The sequence below is a fragment of the Geotrypetes seraphini genome, chromosome 9 (genome assembly GCF_902459505.1).
Source record: "Geotrypetes seraphini chromosome 9, aGeoSer1.1, whole genome shotgun sequence".
Taxonomy (NCBI): domain Eukaryota; kingdom Metazoa; phylum Chordata; class Amphibia; order Gymnophiona; family Dermophiidae; genus Geotrypetes; species Geotrypetes seraphini.
The window spans coordinates 171204520-171228429 of NC_047092.1; the positions used below are offsets into that span (position 1 = coordinate 171204520).

The following is a 23910-nucleotide window of genomic DNA, read 5'->3' on the forward strand; positions in this document are numbered from 1 at the left end:
AAGGGAATAGAGAAGGTAGAAAGTGACAGATTCTTCAGCCTATTGGGAACTACAAGAACAAGGGGGCACTCGGAGAAATTGAAAGGGGACAGGTTTAGAACCAATGCGAGGAAATTTGTCTTCACTCAGAGGGTGGTGGACACCTGGAATGCGCTACCGGAGGATGTGATAGGACAGAGTACATTAAGGGGATTCAAAGAGGGATTGGACAAGTTCCTGAAGGATAAGGGATTGAAGGATATAGACAGAGGTAGAGATAGGATTATGGAAGGGTATAGGTAGAAGAATAATGGGGATTAAAGGGTTCTAGACAAAGGATCACTTACAGGTCATGGACCTGATGGGTCGCCGCGGGAGCGGAATGCTGGGCGCGATGGACCCCTGGTCTGACCCAGCGGAGGCAACTTCTCATGTTCTTAACTTATAGAAATCTTGCACCCAGGTGCGTCCGTTTAACACCTGCCACTGACATGGTGTAAATGGTCATACCTAAACTTAGGCACTCCTGTGCCAACTAATGTTAGCATTCTGGTATGGCATACTGAGGTACAAATGCCATTACTGAACTGACGCTCCGCATCCAAATGCCTAAACAGAGATGGCACTTTATAGTATAGACCTGCCTCCTTCATCCAATTTTAAACAGCATGAAAATAGCTGTTTCAGTTTACTCTGCATCCACCACCCTTTCTGTGAAGAAATATTTTCCGATTCTATTTTCTTTCAATCCCACATCTAACCTCTTGTTCTAGAGATAATCTGTTTGCAAAGGGTTAGTAGGAATGATTTCCCAGCAGTTTGTACAGACAATATACTGTGTGATAATGTTCACAGTTGCATCGAGGCTATGGGACCTGGGTTGGCAATTCTTATGTTAGCCACATATAGGACAATCAAGCCATTGCGACATCACTGATGAGGTTGGCTCTTAGGCAATGGTGGAATGAGGCATTATGACATCACAATCTTAGCTCTGGAATGTTGCTTCTCTTTGGGTTTCTGCCAGGTACCTGGAACCTGGGTTGGTCACTATTGGAAACAGCATGCTGGGCTTGATGGACCTTCAGTCTGTCCCAGTATGGCAATTCTTATGTTAGCCAAATAAGGTATAAGACAGTCAAGCCATTGTGACATCACTGATGAGGTTGGCCCTTAGGTATTGGTGGAATGAGGCATTATGACATCACAATCTCAGCTCTGGAATGCTGGTACTCTTTGGGTTTCTGCCAGGTACTTGGGACCTGGGTTGGCCATTGTTGGAAACAGGATACTGGGCATGATGGACCTTCGGTCTGTCCCAGTATGGCAGTTCTTATGTGAGCCAAGTAGGTTATATGCAAGCAAGGCATTGTGACATCACTGATGAGGTTGGCTCTTAGGCATTGGTGGAATGAGGCATTATGACATCACAATCTCAGCTCTGGAATGTTGCTACTCTTTGGGTTTCTGCCAGGTACTTGGGACCTGGGTTGGCCACTGTTGGAAACAAGATACCGGGCTTGATGAATCTTCAGTCTGTCCCAGTATGGCAATGTTTATGTTCTTATGCTATTCAGGGTAAAAGTGGTAAAATTACTGCATAGCATGTAAAGTTCCTCTTTTTTGACCTAGTGGTTTCTTCCTGCTCTTTTGCACTTCCTTCCCAACTGAAGTCTAGCACCATGAGCTTTTATTTGCAACTTACTCAGGGATTTCGCCATTATTTTGCATCTGTCCCCAAATGTACTGCACCTAGTCTAGCCACTGTTGTGACAGTCCTGAGTAGTGCTGCCCGATTCAGTGAAAAATATTTCGATTCACCCTGTTGAATCGATTTTTCAATTCAATTCATTTTCAATGGCACAGCTTTTTAAGTTTAAACATTTTATTTAAACAAGGCAATATCAAGAAAATCGGGCAGCACTACCATAGTCCCACTCCCCGATCCCCATCTTCCCCAGAGCATCCCCAAAGAAAGGACCCCATATTCCCCCTCTCCAGCCTGCAGAGATGATTCTCAGCTTCCCAGAGCATCTCCAAATAAAGAGTCTCTATAGTCCTCCTACCCAGCTCCCCCGATTCTCAGCTTCCCCAGCCCCAAAGAAAATCATCCCCCAAGTTTCACCAGCCCCCCTACTTACAGGATGTGGAATCGTGAGAAAGAGAGGAGAAATGCACAAAGGAGACAACCAGCCCAAAACACCCTTTCCTGCTGCTGACGCCAATCTGGCCGAGGTCCGCTCGGCGCTCCCAAGCCCTTTCGTTTCTTCTGATGTAACTTCCGGTTTCGCAAAACAGGAAGTTACATTAGATGGGAACGATTCTGGCGGGTGGCGGCAGAGAGCAAGCCTGAACAGGTCTCAGGGCTGAATCGGTGAGTCCGATTTTTCTTAAGAACGAACCAATTCGAATCGATTCACTAAAAAATTAAACAGTGACGTCAACTCCACTATACCAGACCTCCCCAATTTACTCATGCAAAATCAAATCCAGTCGAGTCCATGTTTCAGCTTGTCTTATAATTGCTGAATGCAGAAATTTAAATAAGAAACCCTCCATCATCCCTATGCAAATTGGTGAAAAGGACGAGTGAGAAAATTTAAAAACATAAACATAACATTGCATTTCTATACCGCATAATCATAAGTTCAATGCGGTTTACAAAAAAAATTACATAATCTATAAAAAAAAAGGGCCATAGATAACTACTCAGACAAGTACTTAGGAAAAAGATAAGACTTCAATTGTTTCATAAAGTGTTCATGAGAATGAGAAGTAAGTAACGGTGAACGAAAGTCTTTGTCATGAAAAGCTGTTTGAAATGAAAGCAGACAATCGTGGTATTTCTTGCCTTTGCAGCCTTTAACAAAGGGAAATACAGAGTATGTGATTTTCTAATATTCTTGTGGGATGCAATTGAAAATCTGTCAGCTAAATAGGTGATGGGACTAAAGCCCGCCAATCGCGCACGGACAAAGAAATTTCAAGTTTTGGGTTTTTTTTAAATTCAAGTTTATTTATAGTTTGATATACTGACATCACAAGTACCTGGAGCTCAGATAAATGCGCGCAGGATGTTAGCGTGCCGGATTAAAAGTTAAATTTAAAGCGCTCCGAGAGGGGGTGTGGGAGGAAAACCCCCCCCCCCACTTTACTTAGGAGAGTTGAGGCTGCTATTGGGGTGGGGGGAACTCCACACACACACACACTTACAGAGGAAACTGTAATTTTTCTCTAAAACAGGGAAAAATTACACTTTCCTCTGTAATGGGGGGGGGGGTTCCCCCGAATCCCCTAATGGCAACGCCAAAACTTCTAAGTAAACGGGGGGGAGGGGGTTCCCCCCCCCCCGGAGTGCTTTAAATTTAACTTTTAATCCGACGCGCTGATATCCTGCGCGCATTTGTCCGAGCTCCTTTGCGCGCGATTGTCCCGTGCGCTTTCATCTTTGAATCGCTAAATAAAGTGGGGCTTGGCCACAGGTGACTTTGTAAAATATGCAACCCAGTTTAAAGATAACGCGTACCTCCACGGGGAGCCAGTGCAACTCACGGTAGAAAGAGGTTTCATACAGCAAACTATTAAGACGTGACAAGAAAAAAAAACAGCGAGGCAGCACAGGAGCCACGTATAGGAAGGACCCCAGATGCTATAGACAGTAGTACCGTCCCTGGTATCATAAGAACATAAGAACATAAGAAATGCCTCCGCTGGGTCAGACCTAAGGTCCATCGCGCCCAGCAGTCCGCTCACGCGGCGGCCCATCAGGTCCAGGACCTGTGCAGTAATCTTTTATCTATACCCCTCTATCCCCTTTTCCAGCAGGAAATTGTCCAATCCTTTCTTAAACCCCAGTACCGTTCGCTGCCCTATAACATCCTCTGGAAGCGCATTCCAGGTGTCCACCACACGTTGGGGCACCAGTCCTCTCCTCACCGCTCCTTCCCCACCCCCACAGCACTTCCCCCGTACCTCTTTAATGTTCCCAGTGCAAGCAGCAACCCCAAGCTGATGTTCGCGCCAGAGTGGGCTGTTCCGCCGACATCACTTCCTGGAAATCACGCCTAGGAAGTGAGAGGAAGAGCTGACGCAACGTTTAAGAAGTACAGGGAAGGAGCGGGACACACACAATATCAAAATGTTACCATAGATCACAGAGAATAAAATCAAAAACTAATTCTAAAAGACTAATATTCAAAAAATGTTTTTTTTAGTGCATAAAGCACTCGAATCTACCACCAGTGTGCTCAATGGGTGAGAGCATTGGTAGCAATGGGACCATCACAGCACTTCACTGGTCCCAAACTGCCAGAAAAATAAACCAAACAAGTTTGTTACTTACCTTGATGACACAAACGGCCAAGCCAAAAAGTATCCAGCGGTCTTCAATTTCTGCTACCTTTGAACGAACCCTTTGTGACATAATGACTTTCAAAAGGTTCGTTCAAAGGTAGCAGAAATTGAAGACCGCTGGATACTTTATGGCTTGGCCGTTTGTATCACCAAGGTAAGTAACAAACTTGTTTGGTTTATTTTTCTGGCAGTTTGGAACCAGTGAAGTGCTGTGATGGTCCCATTGCTACCAATGCTCTCACCCATTGAGCACACTGGGGGTAGGTCTGAGCGCTTTATGCACTAAAAAACTTTTATGAATATTCGTTTTTTCAGTATTAGTTTTTGCATTTGGTCTCTGTGATTTATGGTAACATTTTGAGAACTGACGGCAGCCAGTCCAGAAGTGGCGCGGGGCCAGGCTTGATGCCGAAAATAATAATAATAATAATAATTTTATTCTTATATACCGCCATACCCAGCGAGTTCTAGGCGGTTCACATCAATTAGATTAGGATCTGCGTTGACATGCAGATTTACAACAATTTATCAGATTTACAACAAATTTAACCGAACTTGACAGATGATGAAGGAAAAGGGTAGAAGATAGGGAAGAGAGAGTCTATCATGAAGAAGGAGAAGAGCAGTGCGAGGGGCGAGGTGTTAATGTAGAAGGGGGGGACGGTTAAGGGTCTTGTTTGCTGAATAGGTAAGTTTTGAGTAATTTTCTGAAGCCGAGGTAAGTGGGGGCCTCGAGTATCATTTGGGCTAGCCAAGGGTTCAGCTTAGCTGCTTGGAAGGCAAAGGTTTTGTCTAGGAATCTTTTGAGATGACAAAGTTTTAGCGAAGGGAAGGCGAACAGCTGATTTCTAAGGGATTTCTTGTTGGTGTAATAAAGGTTAAAGTGGGGATTGATGTAACTTGGCGAAGAACTATTTACCGATTTGTAGCAGAAGCATGCGAACTTGAAAAGAACTCTGGATTCGAAAGGTAGCCAGTGAAGTTGGTGGTAGAAAGGGGCGATATGTTCCCATTTCTTTAGGCCAAAGATGAGACGAACGGCGGTATTTTGGATCATTTTTAGTCTCCTGGTAGTTTTCTTCATGGAGTTCAGGTAGATGATGTTGCAGTAGTCTAAAATGCTGCTCCTACCCTGCACCACTAGCTGTGAAATTGGAGGTGGCAGCCAGCAGCCGTGGAGGTATTTAAGGGGGGATTTTAAAAAGGTACAGGAGAGGGGGGGGATGATTTTAAAGATTTAAGTAAGCCACACCCCATAGGCAGGTTTGTAAACCCAAGTATAGGCTGCGGCCTATACATGTGGAAATATGGTAAACTGCTTTGATTGGAACCACACAGAAAAAACAGCATACAAGTCCCATTCCCATCCCCTGAAACAAAAGTTTCAAGTAGTCAGAATGAGAAGCAACACAAAGAAATATCTTCACAGAAAGGATGGTGGATAAACAGAATCTCCCCTAAGGGGGGGGGGAAGGGGGCGGAATTTCAGGAAACAGGAGGTAAGTACAGACAACCCTTAGTGGTGAAAAGTTGAGATTATGCTGGAAGTAGGGAGGGAAAGATGCCTAATATATTCTATTGTTCTCTGTTTAAAGAGGCAGCGTTTCAACTTTCTGAAGATTTTTGCCACGTCATTTGAAAGGCTGCTCACAAATCATTAACATGTGCTTCCATTTGTGAACTATAATTACAAACGCTTAACCCTCACCTTAAAATTTTATTTCGGTGTTTTCTTAACAAACTAAACAGCACGATCACCTTGCAATAACAAATTATGCTTAGATGCAATCCTAACAAATCATGTGGTAAAACAGGACAGACAGAAGTTAATGAGCTGTTGCTAACTAATCATAAATAGTCATTTACGAAGAACTTGCTGACTATTGCATAGCTAATGTATTAAAAACTACTTAAAAAGCCGAAACCTTCAGCTCAGCGTGTAGCGACAGCTAAGAAAGCAAATGGAATGTTAGGAATTACCACAAAAGGAATGGAAAACAAAGATGAGAATGTTATATACATTTCTCCCTCCGTATTCGCTGTGATAGGGGATTAACAGAACCGCAAATACTGAAAAACCGCGAATAACTTTTTTATATGTTATTTCCCGTTTTCTATTAAAAACCACTGTGAATATGGTGAAACCGCGAATAACATGGTGGGAGACCTGGCCTGTTTCTGAAGGAGAGGCAAAACACGGTGAACAAAGGGCTGGGAATCAGCGATTTCTCTATGCAAGCTGATGTAATTTGGAGGGAGGAGCCAGCAAGCTAAAAACCGTGAATAATTGAAACCGCGAATGCTGAAATCGCGAATACGGAGGGAGAAGTGTAATGCCTTTGTATCGCTCCATGGTGTGACTGCGGTGTTCTTTGCTCACAGGTTTAAAGACAATAGACTGTTTTCAGTCCAATTCTTTATATGCGAGTTTGCAAACAATTGGACCCCTGAGGAAGGCGTGTTCGCCGAAACACGGACCGTGTAGGATCCAGTTGGATTTTTACCACTGTATTTTTTATCATTGTACTTTTTTCATTGAATTTTCATGTTTTTATATGTTAGTATAAAATAAATTATCTCCAGAACATCTGTATCCATAGTTTTTTGTTTTCAATTCTGGTCACTGCATCTCAACAAAAGATATAGAGGTGACAAACATTATAAAGGGATGGGACAAACAATATCAGATTGATTAATTTTCCACGAATTACAACCATCACTCCGCGTGAGATGTTAAAACGATACCTGACAGAAATATTAGATGTTCCTGAGGGTTCATTACCTCCATTTACACAGGTGTACTATCTTCCCAAGAAAAATCAAATTCAGCAACAGGAAGAAAGCCAAGGACCAATGGATGTATCGGCATTATTGGAATTATCAGATAGAGAAATGGCTACTCCCGCAACATTAGTGGCAACTTTAGCTCTAACAATGGACAAGAATTGGATTTTGAGACTTTTCTTTAAAAATAGAGCGAAAGAATTTATGGGACTTAAAATACAAATGTTTCCAGACTTAGCTAGAGACACACAAAGGTGAAAAAAAGAGTTTCTTATGTTAAAACCGGGAATCATAGCTCTTGGAGCAACATTTTTCCTACGATATCCTTGTAAATGTGTTATACAATATAATTCTCAAAAATATGTTTTCTTTGAGCCTTACCAGCTGACATCCTTCCTATCTCTTTCTCGGCTCGAGAAGGAAAAGAAAGAAGGAGTATAGAAAATAGATGTCCTCATTAGCTGACTAGCATTATTTTCCTTAATAATAATTTCTTGTTTTTCTCCGTTCATAATAACATTTTGGATCCTATGTGGACTTGAGCTGAATTATGTTTAATTAAGTATCTTTGAATTTATAATATTATTGTGATTTTATTTTTCTTGACTTAACAGCTTTCTGTACAAGTAAATCTTGAATTGTATTTTTGAAAATTGAATAAAGAAATAATAATAAAGGGATGGGACAACTTCCCTCCGAGGAAAGGCTAAAGTGACTAGGGTTCTTCAGCCTCAAGAAGAGACGGCCCGGGAGAGATATGGACAGAGGTCTATAAAATATTACATGCAGTGGAACGAGTAGACACGAATTGCTAGGACTAGGAGGCATGGTGAGACCTTAGCCAAGACTGTAGCAGAACGGGATTTAGGAGTGATAATCAGTGAAGACATGAAAACTGCCAATCAGGTGGAGAAGGCTTCATCCAAGGCTAGACAAATGATGGGTTGTATCCGCAGAAGCTTTGTCAGCCAGAAGCCCGACGTCATCATGCCGTTGTACAGATCCATGGTGAGAACTCACCTGGAATATTGTGTACAATTCTGGAGGCCACATTAACAAAAAGATGTGCTGAGAGTCGAGTCGGTTCAAAGAATGGCCACCAGGATGGTCTCGGGGCTTAGGGATCTCCCGTATGAGGAAAGGCTGAATAAATTGCAGCTGTACTCACTCGAGGAGACATGATTGAGACGTTTAAATATATCACAGGCCGTATCGAGGTGGAAGATGATATCTTCTTTCTTAAAGGACCCTCGGCCACAAGAGGGCATCTGCTAAAAATCAAAGGAGGGAAATTTCATGGCAACACCAGAAGTATTTCTTCACCGAAAGGGTGGTTGATCATTGGAACGAACTTCCACTGCAGATGACTGTGGCCAGCAGCGTGCCAGATTTTAAAAGTAAATGGGATACACATATGGGATCTCTAGGGGGGTAAAGTCGAGGGGGTGGGTCATTAGAGTGGGCAGACTTGATGGGCTATGGCCCTTTTCTGCCGTCATTTTCTATGTTTCTATGAGGCTACTAAGTAGTAGATTTAAAACAAACCAGAGAAAATATTTCTGCACTCAACATGTAATTAAACTCTGGAATTTGTTGCCAGAGAATGTGGTGACAGCAGTTAGCTCAGCAGAGTTTAAAAAAGATCTGGATAACTCCCTAAAAGAAAAGTCCATAAGCCATTATTAAGATGGACTTGGGGAAATCCACCGCTTATTCCTAGGAGAAGCAGCATAAAATTGTTTTACTCCTTGGGATCTAGGTAGATCCTTAGGACCTGGGTTTGGCCACTGTTGGAAACAGGATACTGGGCTAGATGGAACAATGGTCTGACCCAGTATGGCTATTCTTATCTGAGCCAAGTATAGAACAATCAAGCCATTGTGACATCACTGATGTGATTGGCTCTTAGGCATTGGTGGAATGAAGCATTGTGACATCACAATCTCAGCTCTGGAATGTTGCTACTCTTTGGGTTTCTGCCAGGTACTTGGGACCTGGGTTGGCCACTGTTGGAAACAAGATACTGGGCTTGATGAATCTTCAGTCTGTCCCAGTATGGCAATGCTTATGTTCTTATGTGAGCCACGTATAAGAGAATTAAGCCATTGTGACATCACTGATGATATTGGCTCTTAGGCATTGCTGGGATGAGGCATTATGACATCACAGTTTGCTAATCTTTGGGTTTCTGCCAGGTACTTGGGACCTGGGTTGGCCACTGTTGGAAACAGGATACTGGGCTAGATGGATCATTGGTCTGACCCAGTATGGCTATTCTTATGTGAGCCAAGTATAGAACAATCAAGCCATTGTGACATCACTGATGTGATTGGCTCTTAGGCATTGGTGGAATGAGGCATTGTGACATCACAATCTCAGCTCTGGAATGTTGCTACTCTTTGGGTCTCTTTGGAACCAGAGTTGGCCACTGTTGGAGACAGGATACAGGACTTGATGGACCTTTGATCTATCCTAGTATGGCAACTCTTATATTCTTATATACACCTGGCACTTTCAGAATACATAAATACAATCATAAGCAGGGGCTTCAGTAGAGGGCTCCAGAGAAGTACCTAATTCAATGTGAGTAAAAAAAAAATGGAACGCTAATAATTATGATGGCAAATTTTCAAAGGGGTCCTTTAACTAAACTGTTTCAAAAAAGTAGCCTGGGTTTTTCCCGTGCACCAAGGCACTTTTTCTGTAGCCACAAAATGGCCAACTTTCCTATCCACCCTAGATTACTGCAACATCGCCTACCTGGGTATCCCCAAAAAAACAGTACAAAATTTAAGATTAGTGCAAAACACTGCAGTTCGCTTGATCTTCGGATTGAAGAAAAAAGACCACATCAGCCCCTATTACAAAAAATTACACTGGCTACCAATGGAGGCGCGAATACTGTTCAAATTTGCTTGTATCTGCTTCAAACAAGTCTGGGGCCTAGCACCTTCCTACCTGCAAATGCACTTCACTCTATACAACCCCACACGAACAACCAGAAACAAAAACATTTTTGCATACCCAAAGATCACAGGCTGCAAATACAAATCCTTCCTAGACAGAACCTTCATGTTCCAAACAAACAGACAGCAATCCTGGCTGGGAAACCACATAAATAAAGCCAGACAGACCTACAACACATTCCGAAAATCAATTAAAACCGCTCTATTTGACAAATTCCTTGCCTAATCAGACGACCTCTCTCAGATATTCTTCCCTTTATTACCCCAATGTATTAGGTAATTTCTTTCTCTCATATATTCCTTCCCGATGCTTCCCTGATTATTATGTAACTTCCTTCTTCTTGCATTGTGTAATTCGCTGATTGTCCAGCTTTCTTTCTATGTGAACCGCCTAGAAGTCAGTTTGACTATGGCGGTATAGAAAAATAAAGTTATTATTTTTATTATTCTCCTACTTAATAGCCACGAACTGCTGCAGCACACAGCCATTAACAAAAAATTGCCATGAGTTCACTTGCCATCACCTATTTTTTTAAGCAGTAAGGGCTCGTGCGGTAATTCAGATGTGCCGATTAGTGCAGAAATGCCCACTCTCTGCCCCCAGACATACTCCCTCAGCCCAAAAATGTACAATATTTTTGGCACATGTACATTTGGAACTTACTGCAGGCTGCCTGAGTGTGCCCCATGGGAAAGCTCATCTCAGCCCCGAGTGCACCCCACGGTAAGTCAAAGGACCCCAAAGTGATTCACTAGGGTTAAATGAGTTTTACTCATGCAAATTGTCTGAAAATTACCTTCCCCAAATTCATCTACACATCTTCCCGTGGCTACTGATGCCCCCACTGTGAGCTGAAAATGACAGTGAAAGAACTGGAGAAAATGGAAAGGAGAATTCAAAGGATATCTGTTTAAGGTTCCCATCATTTGAACGCAGGACAAAAGCGCTCCGACAAAGACGCACCGACAATAGCATGCAGGATGTATGCGCACCGCTGGTCCCGCCACTTTAAACCCGTTACATTAGCGCTGCAAGGGGGGGGTGTGGGGAATCCCCAACACTACATGTACGAGTCTTCGAGCTCCCGTTGGGGGAGGGGTGTGGCGGTATACCCCCATACTACCCTGAAAAACTCTCAAACTCCGAAAACTTAACAGATAACAGAAGTTTTAAGTGTACTTGGGGGGGGGGGGGTCACCCCTCCAAACCACCCCGGCGGGAGCGCAAGGACTTCTACATATACTGGGTGGCTTCCCCCATGCCCCCCCCCTCACAGCAGTAATGTCACCGTTTTAAAGTGGTGGGACCGGCGGCGCGCATACACCCTGTGCTCAATTGTCGGCACATCTTCGTCGGCGCGCTTTGTCTGGCGCACTTTAGTTACAGAACCCTGTTTAAAGACGAATTCAAATCCTTAAACTTCTTACGAGGCCTTTCTTTGAAAAAAAGAAAAATAATAAATAATAATTTATTTTATTTCAGTATTTATATACCACTTATAATCTAAGTGGTTTACATACAGGTACTCAAGCATTTCTCCCTATCTGTCCTGGTGGGCCCACACTATCTAATGTACCTGAGGCAATGGGAGGGATTTAGTGACTTGCCCAGGGTCACAAGGAGCAGTGTGGGATTGGAACCCACAATCTCTGGGTGCTGAGGCTGTAGCTCTAACCACTGTGCCACACAACCTTCTGTCATTCCCTTTTATGCTCTTTTCATCTATAATTTATTTATTCCATTTTCTATACCGTTCTCCCAGGGGAGCTCAGAATGGTTTACAACATGAATTTATTCAGGTACTCAAGCAATTTTCCCTATCTGTTCTGGTGGACTCACAATCTGTCTAATGTACCTGGGGCAATGGGGGGGGGGGGGATTAAGTGACTTGCCCAGGGTCACAAGGAGTTTGAACCCACAACCTCAGGTTGCTGAGGCTGTAGCTTTAACCACTGCACCACACTCTCCCCCTATAATTCTTTGTAGTTCTCCCCCCTTTTCTTTTGTTTAGGTATGTCTTTCTCTAAGTCTTTGGTCATTTAAAAATGTTTGCTGTTTCCTTTTTTAAACTTGTACATCGTTTAGAAATTTGGATAATGCAACTTTATCAATTTTTTTTATTAAATTGAAACCGTGAGAGCTGGAGTGCTTGGAGTGGGGGGAGGCACAAAGGGAGGAGACAGAGCCAAAAGTCAGGGATAGACAACGCCTTGGGGAGGGGGGAATAGGAAGTTAAAAAGGGGTGGTGACTGTGAGGAGAGGAGAAAGAGAGGGAAACGAGAGTGCTTAAAAAAAAAAAAAAAATGGGGCTGAGAAAAAGGATGTGATGAGCAAGACAAAACCTAAGCAGGTCACAGTGAACAGACAGAGATGTGAAATGGTGATAAGAGAGAAGAATAGCGGAGAAAATAAATGAGTGGTTACTGAATAAATGTCACTTATCTGCCTACCTACAAAGTGCTCCAGGCAAGGTATAGCATAATAAAACTCTAGACTACAAAAAAATTCCTAATACTTGTCAAACATTAATACAAACATATAGCACACATCATTAAATAGTACAATATAACACTGAAAACTCTTAAATGGCACACGATTTACAATATACCACTGGTACCAATACAGTGTAAAAATACATTCTTATTGAGAGAACATCCAGCGAGAACTGACGGCAGCCATTCAGGAAGTGGCACGGGGCCAGCCTGGACCGCTAAAGCTCGCTCCTGCCCTACGCCGCTGGCCGCGAGATTGCAGGAGGCAGCCGGTAGCCATCCAGCGAGAGAGACAGGAGCGAGCCAGGATTTTAAAAAGGTACAGGGGGGGGCAGGTATGATTTTAAAAGGTGCAGTGGGGGAACTTAGTGTTGATGTTCATAGATAGGTCACCCCATTTAAGCAAGCTGCACCCCATATGCAGGTTTGCAAAATCAATGTATAAGCCGCGGCAATACGGAATACATACAAAATTGTACTCAGTTTTCTTCTAAGCATCTCTATATGTGAAACTCACCCTGATCCAGCCTGTCGATGAAACAAGTCAGGTATGGTGCGACTACTGCAAAACCCAAAGGAACGGTACAGTTTAGGGGGTGAAGAACATAAGTGCATGACAGAAGAGCGGGACTTAGGTGTGATTGTACGTGATGATCTTAAGGTGGCCAAACCGGTTGAAAATTTGACAGCAAAAGCTAGAAGGATGGTAGGATGCATAGGGAGAGGTATAGCCAGAATCCAAATGGAGGTATTGATGTCCCTGTATAAGACTCTGGTGAGACCTTATTTAGAATATTGTGTACAATTCTGGAGGCCGCATCTTCAAAAAGATATCAAAAGGATGGAGTCGGTCCAGAGAAAGGCTACTAAAATGGCATGTGGTCTTCATCATAAGGCATATGGGGACAGACTTAAAGATCTCAATCTGGAAAGGCGGGAGAGGGGAGATACGATAGAGACATTTAAATACCTACGTGATGTAAATACGCATGAGTCAACTTGCTTTCATTTGAAAGGAAGCTCTGGTATGAGTGGGCATAGGATGAAGTTAAGAGGCGATAGCCTCTGGAATAATCTAAGGAAATACTTTTTTACAGAAAGGGTGGTAGATGCGTGGAACAGTCTCCCGGAAGAGGTGGTGGAGACAGAGACTGTGTCTGAATTCAAGAGGGCCTGGGATAGTCACGTGGGATCTCTCAGAGAGAGGAAGAAATAACAGTTACTGCGGATGGGCAGACTGGATGGGCCATTTGGCCTTTATCTGCCATCATGTTTCTATAAAATAGGCTTTAAAAAAAAAAAAAAAAAGAACCTAAATGATTTGCCAATAATACAAATATTAATATGCAAAACAGAATTGGCAACAACAGTAATAAATTTAAAATATTGGACATAATGATATGGGGCAGGTCTGGTGCTCGTCACCTATGAGATCTTGCCCGGGGCTAAATCTTGCTCTTAGTAGTGAGCTTAACCCGTTCTGATGTCCCATTATTATTGTCTTAGATACTTTTTTCTAGTATTTAAGTCTTCCATTCTGGCATATTCTCACCAGGCGAAAAAAAAGTTTGTTGCCAATTGTGTTTGGCATATTAATCTATGTTTCTATATATGATGCCCAAAACAATCAGCACTAAAACAAGCACTATTCTATAAGCCATACTTAAAAAGTTAGATGCAGTTTAAAGAATAGTGCTGCTAGAAATGTCCAGGATTCCAGGATGGCCGTGGTACAGAAGTGCTGTGAGGATCGCACTTGAACCGCACCACTCAAAGTTTTTTTCCTGATAATTATTACGGCTCGTGTAGCCTACTTTCAGCGATGCCGAAGAGGAGAGGCAGGAGCGCCTTTAGCGCCTCACGACGCCCCGATGTCCCGACCTTTGGCAGCATCGAGCAGTGCCTGCGGAGGATGCAGGGAGCTTCAGTTGCAATGCCGGGAACCAGCCCGCTGAGGGAAACAGGTCATGACGAAACCCGAGTCGCTTCTCCTGGGCCAGACACCACGCTCAGCCCCGACGTTAGAGCTCCACCCCCGCAGCCCAATGTTATCAGCTCTCCAGGGGAGGAGGAAACCCTGGAGATGGGGGAGGAACTCTCCCTAGAGGCGAGTTTACCGTCGGAGAATTTGGAGACAGAGCCCCTGGTTCAGGGTGTCTCTGGGGGAGAATCTGGGGGAGTGCCAGCTACCAGAGGTGAAGACATCCAATCGGAACAAAGCCAAGGAATAGTATCTACAGATGGTGAGCATTTCTATACTCAGCAAAAGTTCTTAAGAACATAAGAAGTTGCCACCACTGGGTCAGACCAGAGGTCCATCGTGCCCAGCGATCCGCTTCCGCGGCGGCCCATCAGGTTTGTGACCTGTAAAAAGTGGTTCCTGACCATTTCTGTAACCTACCTCTACATCTATCTGTAACCCTCAATCCCCTCATCCTTTAGGAACCTATCTAAACCTTCCTTGAAACCCTGTAGTGTGCTCTGGCCTATCAAAACCTCCGGAAGCGCGTTCCATGTGTCCACCACCCTCTGGGTAAAAAAGAACTTCCTCGCATTTGTTCTAAACCTGTCCCCTCTCAATTTCTCCGAGTGACCCCTTGTACTTGTGGTTCCCCACAGTCTGAAGAATCTGTCCCTGTCCACCTTCTTGAGTCCCTATGGGATTTAATTGCAAATTTTACAAAGACTATAAGCCCCAATTTCCAATATGTTGAAGCAAAATTGATTCAACATACTAAAGAGCTTCAAGTGCTAAAAGAGGATCTGACAGTTTCAAAATCTTCAGTTCAAAAGTTGACCATGACTTATTAACTAAACAAGTACAACAATCCCTTGTTAAGGATCAAGTGAATCTTAGGAAGAAGTTAGAGATACTTGAGAACAATGCAAGAAATAATAATCTAAGATTAATTAATTTTCCAAGATTAACGATGGTGACTCCTAGGGAGATGCTAAGGAGATACCTAGTGGAAATCTTACAAATTCCAGAGGAAACATTACCACCTTTTTCCCAAGTTTACTATTTGCCTAATAAAGGAGGGAATCAGCGACAGATTAAAATGACCAATCAAGCTTCATTAAATGTATCGGAAATTTTGGAAACATCAGACATAATACCATCTACAATGATAATAACAGGAGCTCTCTCAATTGATAAAATGTGGGTATTGAGGCTTTTCTTCAAAAACAAACAGAAAGAATTTCTTGGATGTAAAATTCAAATGTTTCCTGATCTCTCAAGGGAAACTCAAAAGTGTCGTAGAGAATTTCTTCTCCTGAGACCAGGAGTCACTTTACTGGGGGCAACATTTTATTTGAGACATCCTTGCAAGTGTACCGTATTTTCACGCATATAACGCGCGTGTTATACGCGTTTTTACCTACCGCGCATACCCCTCGCGCGTTATATGCGTGAGCGCGGTATACAAAAGTTTTAAAACATAGTTCCCACCCAGCCCGACGCCCGATTCACCCCCCCAGCAGGACCACTCGCACCCCCACCCCGAACGACCACTCGCACGCGCTCCCACCCGCACCCGCATCCACGATCGGAGCAAGAGGGAGCCCAAGCCCTCTTGCCCGGCCGACTCCCCGACGTCCGATACATCCCCCCCCCCCGGCAGGACCACTCGCACCCCCACCCCGAACGACCGCTCGCACGCGCTCCCACCCGCACCCGCATCCACGATCGGAGCAAGAGGGAGCCCAAGCCCTCTTGCCCGGCCGACTCCCCGACGTCCGATACATCCCCCCCCGGCAGGACCACTCGCACCCCCACCCCGAAGGACCGCCGACTTCCCGACAATATCGGGCCAGAAGGGAGCCCAAACCCTCCTGGCCACGGCGACCCCCTAACCCCACCCCGCACTACATTACGGGCAGGAGGGATCCCAGGCCCTCCTGCCCTCGACGCAAACCCCCCTCCCCCCCAACGACCGTCCCCCCCAAGAACCTCCGATCGCCCCCAGCCGACCCGCGATCCCCCTGGCGACCCCCACGACCCCCCCCACCCCCCTTCCCCGTACCTTTGGTAGTTGGCCGGACAGACGGGAGCCAAACCCGCCTGTCCGGCAGGCAGCCAACGAAGGAATGAGGCCGGATTGGCCCATCCATCCTAAAGCTCCGCCTACTGGTGGGGCCTAAGGCGCGTGGGCCAATCAGAATAGGCCCTGGAGCCTTAGGTCCCACCTGGGGGCGCGGCCTGAGGCACATGGGCCCAACCCGACCATGTGCCTCAGGCCGCGCCCCCAGGTGGGACCTAAGGCTCCAGGGCCTATTCTGATTGGCCCACGCGCCTTAGGCCCCACCAGTAGGCGGAGCTTTAGGATGGATGGGCCAATCCGGCCTCATTCCTTCGTTGGCTGCCTGCCGGACAGGCGGGTTTGGCTCCCGTCTGTCCGGCCAACTACCAAAGGTACGGGGAAGGGGGGTGGGGGGGTCGTGGGGGTCGCCAGGGGGATCGCGGGTCGGCTGGGGGGCGATCGGAGGTTCTTGGGGGGGACGGTCGTTGGGGGGGAGGGGGGTTTGCGTCGAGGGCAGGAGGGCCTGGGATCCCTCCTGCCCGTAATGTAGTGCGGGGTGGGGTTAGGGGGTCGCCGTGGCCAGGAGGGTTTGGGCTCCCTTCTGGCCCAACTACCAAAGGTACGGGGAAGGGGGGTGGGGAGGTCGTGGGGGTCGCCAGGGTGGTCGCGGGTCGGCTGGGGGGGCGGTCGTTGGGGGGAGGGGGGTTTGCGTCGAGGGCAGGAGGGCCTGGGATCCCTCCTGCCCGTAATGTAGTGCGGGGTGGGGTTAGGGGGTCGCCGTGGCCAGGAGGATTTGGGCTCCCTCCTGGCCCGATATTGTTGGGGAATCGGCGGTCCTTCGGGGGGAGGGATGTATCGGACGTCGGGGGGGGGGCATCAGGCTTTCAGGATGGGGACAGACCTTCAAGGGGGGGACAGTGCACGGAAGTCAGGGGGGGTGAACGGAGAGTCGGGACAGCGCACGGAAAGTCAGGGCGGGCGAAAGGAGCGTCGGGCAGCATGCGCGGTATACCCGTGAGCGCGGTATACCAAAGTTTTTGTACATATCATCGTGATTTCTGCGCGCTATACCCGTGTGCGCGTTTTATACGGGTGCGCGTTATTTGCGTGAAAATACGGTATATAATTTGCCACCGTTCAGTTAAATATGTTTTCTTTGAACCTCAACAATTAAGTGCTTTTTTGGCAATGTCCCGCCTGGATGAAGGAAAATCAAGTGCTCCATAATTATAGAAGAAGCTCCTTCCCCAGCACTATCTATATCAGATCTTGTTAAATTGTTGTACAATTTTCTTTATTTTTCGTTTATATGTAATCTTGGAATCCTAGATTGAGGACTTGAGAGAATTAGTCAAAGTTTTCTTAAATCCTTTTCTTTTTTTGTAAATTGTATTAAGATATGATTTACACTTTATGGAATTGTATTCAGACTAATTCACTTTCTGTACAAGTGTTTTTTCTCGTGGTATGTTATAATGAAAACTTATAAATAAATAATAATAAAAAAAAGAATAGTGCTAATCTCCAGGAAACGCAACTAAATTCAGATGTGGCCATTTGGACTAAGGAAAACATAGTGCAACTACCTGCGCCTGACATCGATGCCCAGACTGTACGTTTATGCGCGCAACTGAAAGTAACTCCCCCAATCCACCCATGACCCACCAATTTTCGCACTCCCCCTTTTTTTGACTCGCATGGATCCCTCACCTATATTTACACGTGTAACTTGTAACTTAACTGATTCTCATCACGCCAATAATTAAGTCAATTCTTGGTGTTAATTAGCTTGTTCAATTAAATTGCACGCGTTTTAGCAATTTAGCGCTTTTTTCAAATAGAATTTGGATGATAACGCATACAGCACTGCATATGTCTAGTAGCAGTATAGAAATGATTAACAGTAATAAATTTGCTCATGATTACAATGAGCATCGCCAGGATTCAAACTCTGCCAGCCTGCTGCTTTATTGAAGAAATCAATCAAATATACAATTATACAATATATGCTCATTACTATTAAATTCAAAGCTCAAATATTACATAAATAATTTTATCATTTCTCCAAAATGTATTTTCTATATTACCTATTCATAATACCATATATATCCCCCTACACCTTTCCCACCCCCCCTTTCCCTCCCCTTCACATCCTCCCAAATTTTTAAAATATAACAATGTAATAAATTACTTAAATAAATATACAATTCAAGAAATTCCAACTATTATTATCATCAAAAAAATTCCCTCCCTACCCCCATAATGAAAGATGACACATATTACAAAGTGTTAAGAAGTAATGAAAGTTTCTTATTCCTCAATATAAAACATTAAGAATCATACTTCGAGCTCTATGGGAAAGATTTTGAATATATGGATTCCAAATTTTCAAGAAATACCTAGTTCTTCTAGGAAATTTACGAACCTCCCAGACCTCAAATAAAATTAACCGATGGAATTGGTTCCTCCAATGCCAAAAACTGGGAGGATCTTTCTGTAACCGATATTGTAGAATACACTTATGACCAATCATGCATGTCTTCTGAAATAAAATATTTCTTTCTAATCCAAAAACCCCACAAGCAGCAGCTTTACCAATTATTACCCCTTACAGATTGCACTAATTGAATATTCCATAAAGCACCTAAAAATAATAAGAGGTGGTGCTGCTTTAACAACTAGGCTACCTCTAAAGCAGGGGTAGGGAACTTCGGTCCTCGAGAGCCGTATTCCAGACGGGTTTTCAGGATTTCCCCAATGAATATGCATGAGATCTATTTGCATGCACTGCTTTCAATGCATATTCATTGGGGAAATCCTGAAAACCCAACTGGAATATGGCTCTCGGGGACCGGAGTTCCCTACCCCGGCTCTAAACCATTTATTTATTTAAATTTGTTTTCTCTCTCGTTTTCCCCAAAGAGCTCAAAACGGGTTCCAGGTTAAACATACATAATTTCAGTACAAGTTTACGATACAAGTGTTTATCCTAACTTGACACAAATAAGGGGTCTACTATTAATACCATGTTTCCCCGAAAATAAGACACTGTCTTATATTATTTTGGGGTCCCAAAAATGCACTAGGTCTTATTTTCGGGGAAACTGCCCAATCACAAACCCACAGCATCTTTCTATCCTCCCCCCCTGCCACGTAGCCAAACCCCTACCGACCTTTCCATCTCTCCCTCCCCACGCCATTACCTACTTCCAAAAGGCAGCGTCGCGGCAGCAATCTAAACAAGCTGCTTCGGGTCTTCTCATGTCGGGGCGTTCCTCTGCCGCGTCACTAATGACATCATCAGCAACGCGGCAGTGGAACGCCCCAATGTGAGAAGGCCCGAAGCAGCCCGTTTAGATTGCTGCCGCGACGCTGCCTTTTGGAAGTAGTTAATGGCGTGGGGAGGGAGAGATGGAAGGGTCTGCTGCGGCATTTAGGAAGATCCCGGTACCAGCAGTGGACTTTTATTTTGCTTTCCCCTATCCCAAAAATGAGCGCTTCAACTAGGGCTTATTTTTGGGGGTGGGGCTTATTTTAAGACCTACCCCGAAAATCATGCTAGGGCTTATTTTCAGGGAAACACGGTATATATAATATACAGTTTACCAGTTACAATTTGCCATAGTTATCCTTACTGTGCAAGTTTTCCAGTACAAGTTTTATCCTAACTCAGGGGGAGGCAATTCCGGTCCTCGAGAGCCGGAGCCAGGTCAGGTTTTCAGGATATCCACAATAAATTTTCATGAGATAGATTTGCATCTCAAGGAGGCAGTGCATGGAAATACATCTCATACATATTCATTGTGGATATCCTGAAAACCTGACCTGGCTCCGGCTCTTGAGGACCGGAATTGCCTACCCCTGTCCTAACTTGACAGACAGTTTACAGGTTAGATTTGCCATAGTTACAGTGCAAGATTTTACAATGTAAGTTTTCCGTATGCGACACATACTGTTTCTGGTACCAGTATGCATTTCTTCGTAGTCCATTGGTCAAGGGCAGGGTGTTAAGTATAGAGGTATGTTTTTATTGCTTTTCTAAAGTTGAGGAGTCCTTCAAGGGATCTGATCTGCAAGGCCAAACCATGATTGTCTGGACTAATTTATTAAACCGAGTTTCACAATGGAACACTATTAGTACCAGCAACTATAATGTCTACATTATATTTTCAAGGACACTTAGGGCTCCTTTTATCAAGCCGCGCTAGCGGGGTTAGCGTGTTGGACATTTCATCACGCGCTAACCCCCGCGGCCGGCTAAAAAAACTAACGCCTGCTCAATGCAAGCGTTAGCGGCTAACGCAGCAGGTGGTATTATGCACATTAAATCCCTACCGCAGCTTGATAAAAGGACCCCTTAGGTATGGCCTTATGAAGTCTTGCTAGACCCGCAGTTCAAAAAAACAAAAGGAGACAACGTTCTTCAGAGCACAGTATTATTCTTTCCAATGTACAAGTCTGTCATTGAGTGTGTAAAAGCAAACGCACTGGATTTTCATATAAACTAGTTAAAGTTATAAACAAAAAAATTATTTAACAATGCATTCAAAAAGGATAGATAGATGTAAGGTATCTTCCAACTCGTCTTCATTGAAGACCCTACCATCATCATCCTCACGTCAACAGATTTCAATGACTTAAATACAAGAACTAGCCCTAACATATAGCATCCCAAACATAGGATCTAGTTTGATTTGGATTTCAAAATCTTCACGATGACCATCCATGAACTATATCCACATAGATTCAATCAAAGAACAATGTTTACTTGCATATTTCCATTATTCTGGAAAACAAACCTGGCTACAAGGTGCCAAGGACATGTTTGGAAAGCTCTGTCAGCAGGTCCAGTAGATCAGAACAGGCCTTGGTACAGCACTAGACAGATCTTATCCAGACACCAAAAAAACAAGACACAAATGGTGCACCTTGGTTTTAGACACCAAAAAGAGAGCCCAAGGAGGCCTCAACGATGAGACAATCAAGGCACAACAAAAGAGTCATGAGCATGAGATGTCAAGAATTCCGTTACGGGTGTAAAGTTCAAAGTTCACTTTATTGATAGTAGCACTGCAAGGACTCGAAGACCTTGGTTTTATACATATCATCTGGATTGAAAAGGATTGAGGCTTTTCTCAGGAAATCAATCATGCTTTGCAGAAGTGTAAACAAGAGATACTTCTTTCAGAAAGACTGTAAAACGGTTCCATGCATAAATTTATTCCGGATCTTACCTTATAAACTTGCCCATACGTTCCATTTCCGACGAGTTCTACTAGTTCAAAAATACCCGCAGGGTCCTAAAGAAAAAAAAAAAAAAAATAGAATTAAAAGCACTATACAATAAATGTCAAAAAGGCTTAAATCAATCACAGTCTCCCCCAAATACACTGCAGTTACATGACTGCTAAGGCACAAAACCATTCTGAGCAAATCCAGAAAATATTACTTTTGCAATACATAACGTGTCGAGCTCCGCTTGCGTGGAGATGATGCGGTATATAAACTTAAGGCTTAGTTTAGTTTAGTTAGTTTAGTTTATGACCAGAAATCACAGCGGGTCTGTGCTGGACTGCATATCTCTGGTTATAAGGTAAATAAAATAAATGGATTTGAGAAGAACTCGTTCTTTGGTTAAAGCAGTGAATTTTAATCACCTAGAAATGCCCTACTCACATCCCCAGCTTGTACTGCAAAATTTTATCATGCAAAAAAGCACTGCAATAAAACATTATGTCCTACAAAAATTAATACTCCCTGTCTCAAAACTCCTCTATCTATGCTTGCCCAGCTATGGTCAATCTCTAGAACTGGTTCCTAGAGAAATCCAGTTTTTAGCTTATTAAAAATGGTTTACAGAGTAGAAAATGCAACCTATTAGGATACCTTTTTAGATGGGGGATCATAATTGATGCTGGCACATCACCAAAAATTATTCTTTGTAAATGTCAATTTTTTAAATTTTATTTCAAGGGACTGACCACACACACTGGCACCAGAGAATTTTAAGACGGAAGGCAGATAAAAAGAGCAGATTGCGCAAACCAGATGGTAAGGTAATAGGCAATTTATTAGAGCAGAAGAGATAAAAACAGTGCCCAACATGGCCACATTTTGCCTGTACACAAGAGAATTTAAGACAGCAGTGGATTGTGTAAAGCCAGGGCCAGTCAACTCTGGGTTTGGAGAACTGCAGGTTTTCTGGATAGCTACAACAATTTTGTCATCATGCACACGTGTACAGTTGGTCAAAGAATTGGGGGTCATTTCATTCTTACTCCCTTCTAAAATCCAGACCGGTTTGCCGATGAAGCCCAGAGTTGAACATCCCTGGGTAAATTTTAAAATCTCTCACAAGGGAAAGGAAAAATTCCTGAAGTCTCTCCTCTCTCCCTGGGACTTCCTTCGTTCCTTCCTCCATTACACCACCCTCACTCTCCTCCTAATCAGGTGCAACACTGTTGCCCCGATCCCCCCCCCCCCCCCATGAATGAGTACCTCTCCTTTTCTCCTCCAGGGCAGGCTGCTGCTTCCAATCTTCATGCCGGCAGCGCCAGTCAGCTGCACATGCTGCCTTTGGCAGCCCCGGACGTTTAGGCTCTTTTGCTTTATTCCGGAAAGTTCTGAAAACTTTTGTTTGCTAAACATTTTGGAAATTAACTATTTCAGTCTACTTTTTCTTGTCAAATTTATGGATTTATGTTTTACATTATTCTAAACAGAGTGGAGCTCCTCTTGGCTGATGACTCGGTCTATAAAACCAAGTTTTAGTTTCGTTTTCCCTCAATGTCGACTTTCTGTCCTCGCAGAGGTAAAGCTTCCGGGCTGCCAAAGTCAGCATATGCAGCGAACGGATGCTGCTGGCAGGCCTGAAGATTTCAGGCTTGCCTTCAGCGGACCGATGCACAACGGACACCAGGACAACATAAAAGAGTTTTCAAAATCCGCCCAGATGCCCGACGGAAACCCGGACATCTGATAACCCTAACCCAGAGGGAAGAGAAGGAGCCTTCTGGACTGACCCCAGGATTGCAAGGACTCATGAGCGGTTTGCTGCTGCGTATCTTGCAAAGCAGGACAAGATACAGTTTATACTTTGCCATTGCTAAAGCTGTAGCTTATTCAAAACTGTGTACTCGTTTGTTGGGCTGGCAGAAGACCCACCTTAGGTGGCTAAAAACCTGGGGGAGGGGGAAAAAGTGCTTTATATTTGGACGTTAACTACACATAAATACAGTCACTCCCTTCCAACCACATGGATTCTAATATACGCTGAACTAGGTCCACTCTGTGAATTGAAGATGGAAATAACT

The 23910-nt window shown here is 44.1% G+C and overlaps 1 protein-coding gene across 4 annotated transcripts in view; it reads right to left on the minus strand.

Moving 5' to 3' along the window:
* The window catches only part of TNIK (TRAF2 and NCK interacting kinase), a 388169-nt gene that overhangs the window by 320006 nt on the left and 44253 nt on the right, over positions 1–23910 (minus strand). For all 4 annotated transcript variants that reach the window (XM_033957992.1, XM_033957989.1, XM_033957990.1 and 1 more), the window contains exon 2: positions 21832–21897. In XM_033957992.1, coding sequence (XP_033813883.1) covers positions 21832–21897 — 66 coding nt within the window. The remainder of the gene's footprint in view (positions 1–21831; positions 21898–23910) is intronic.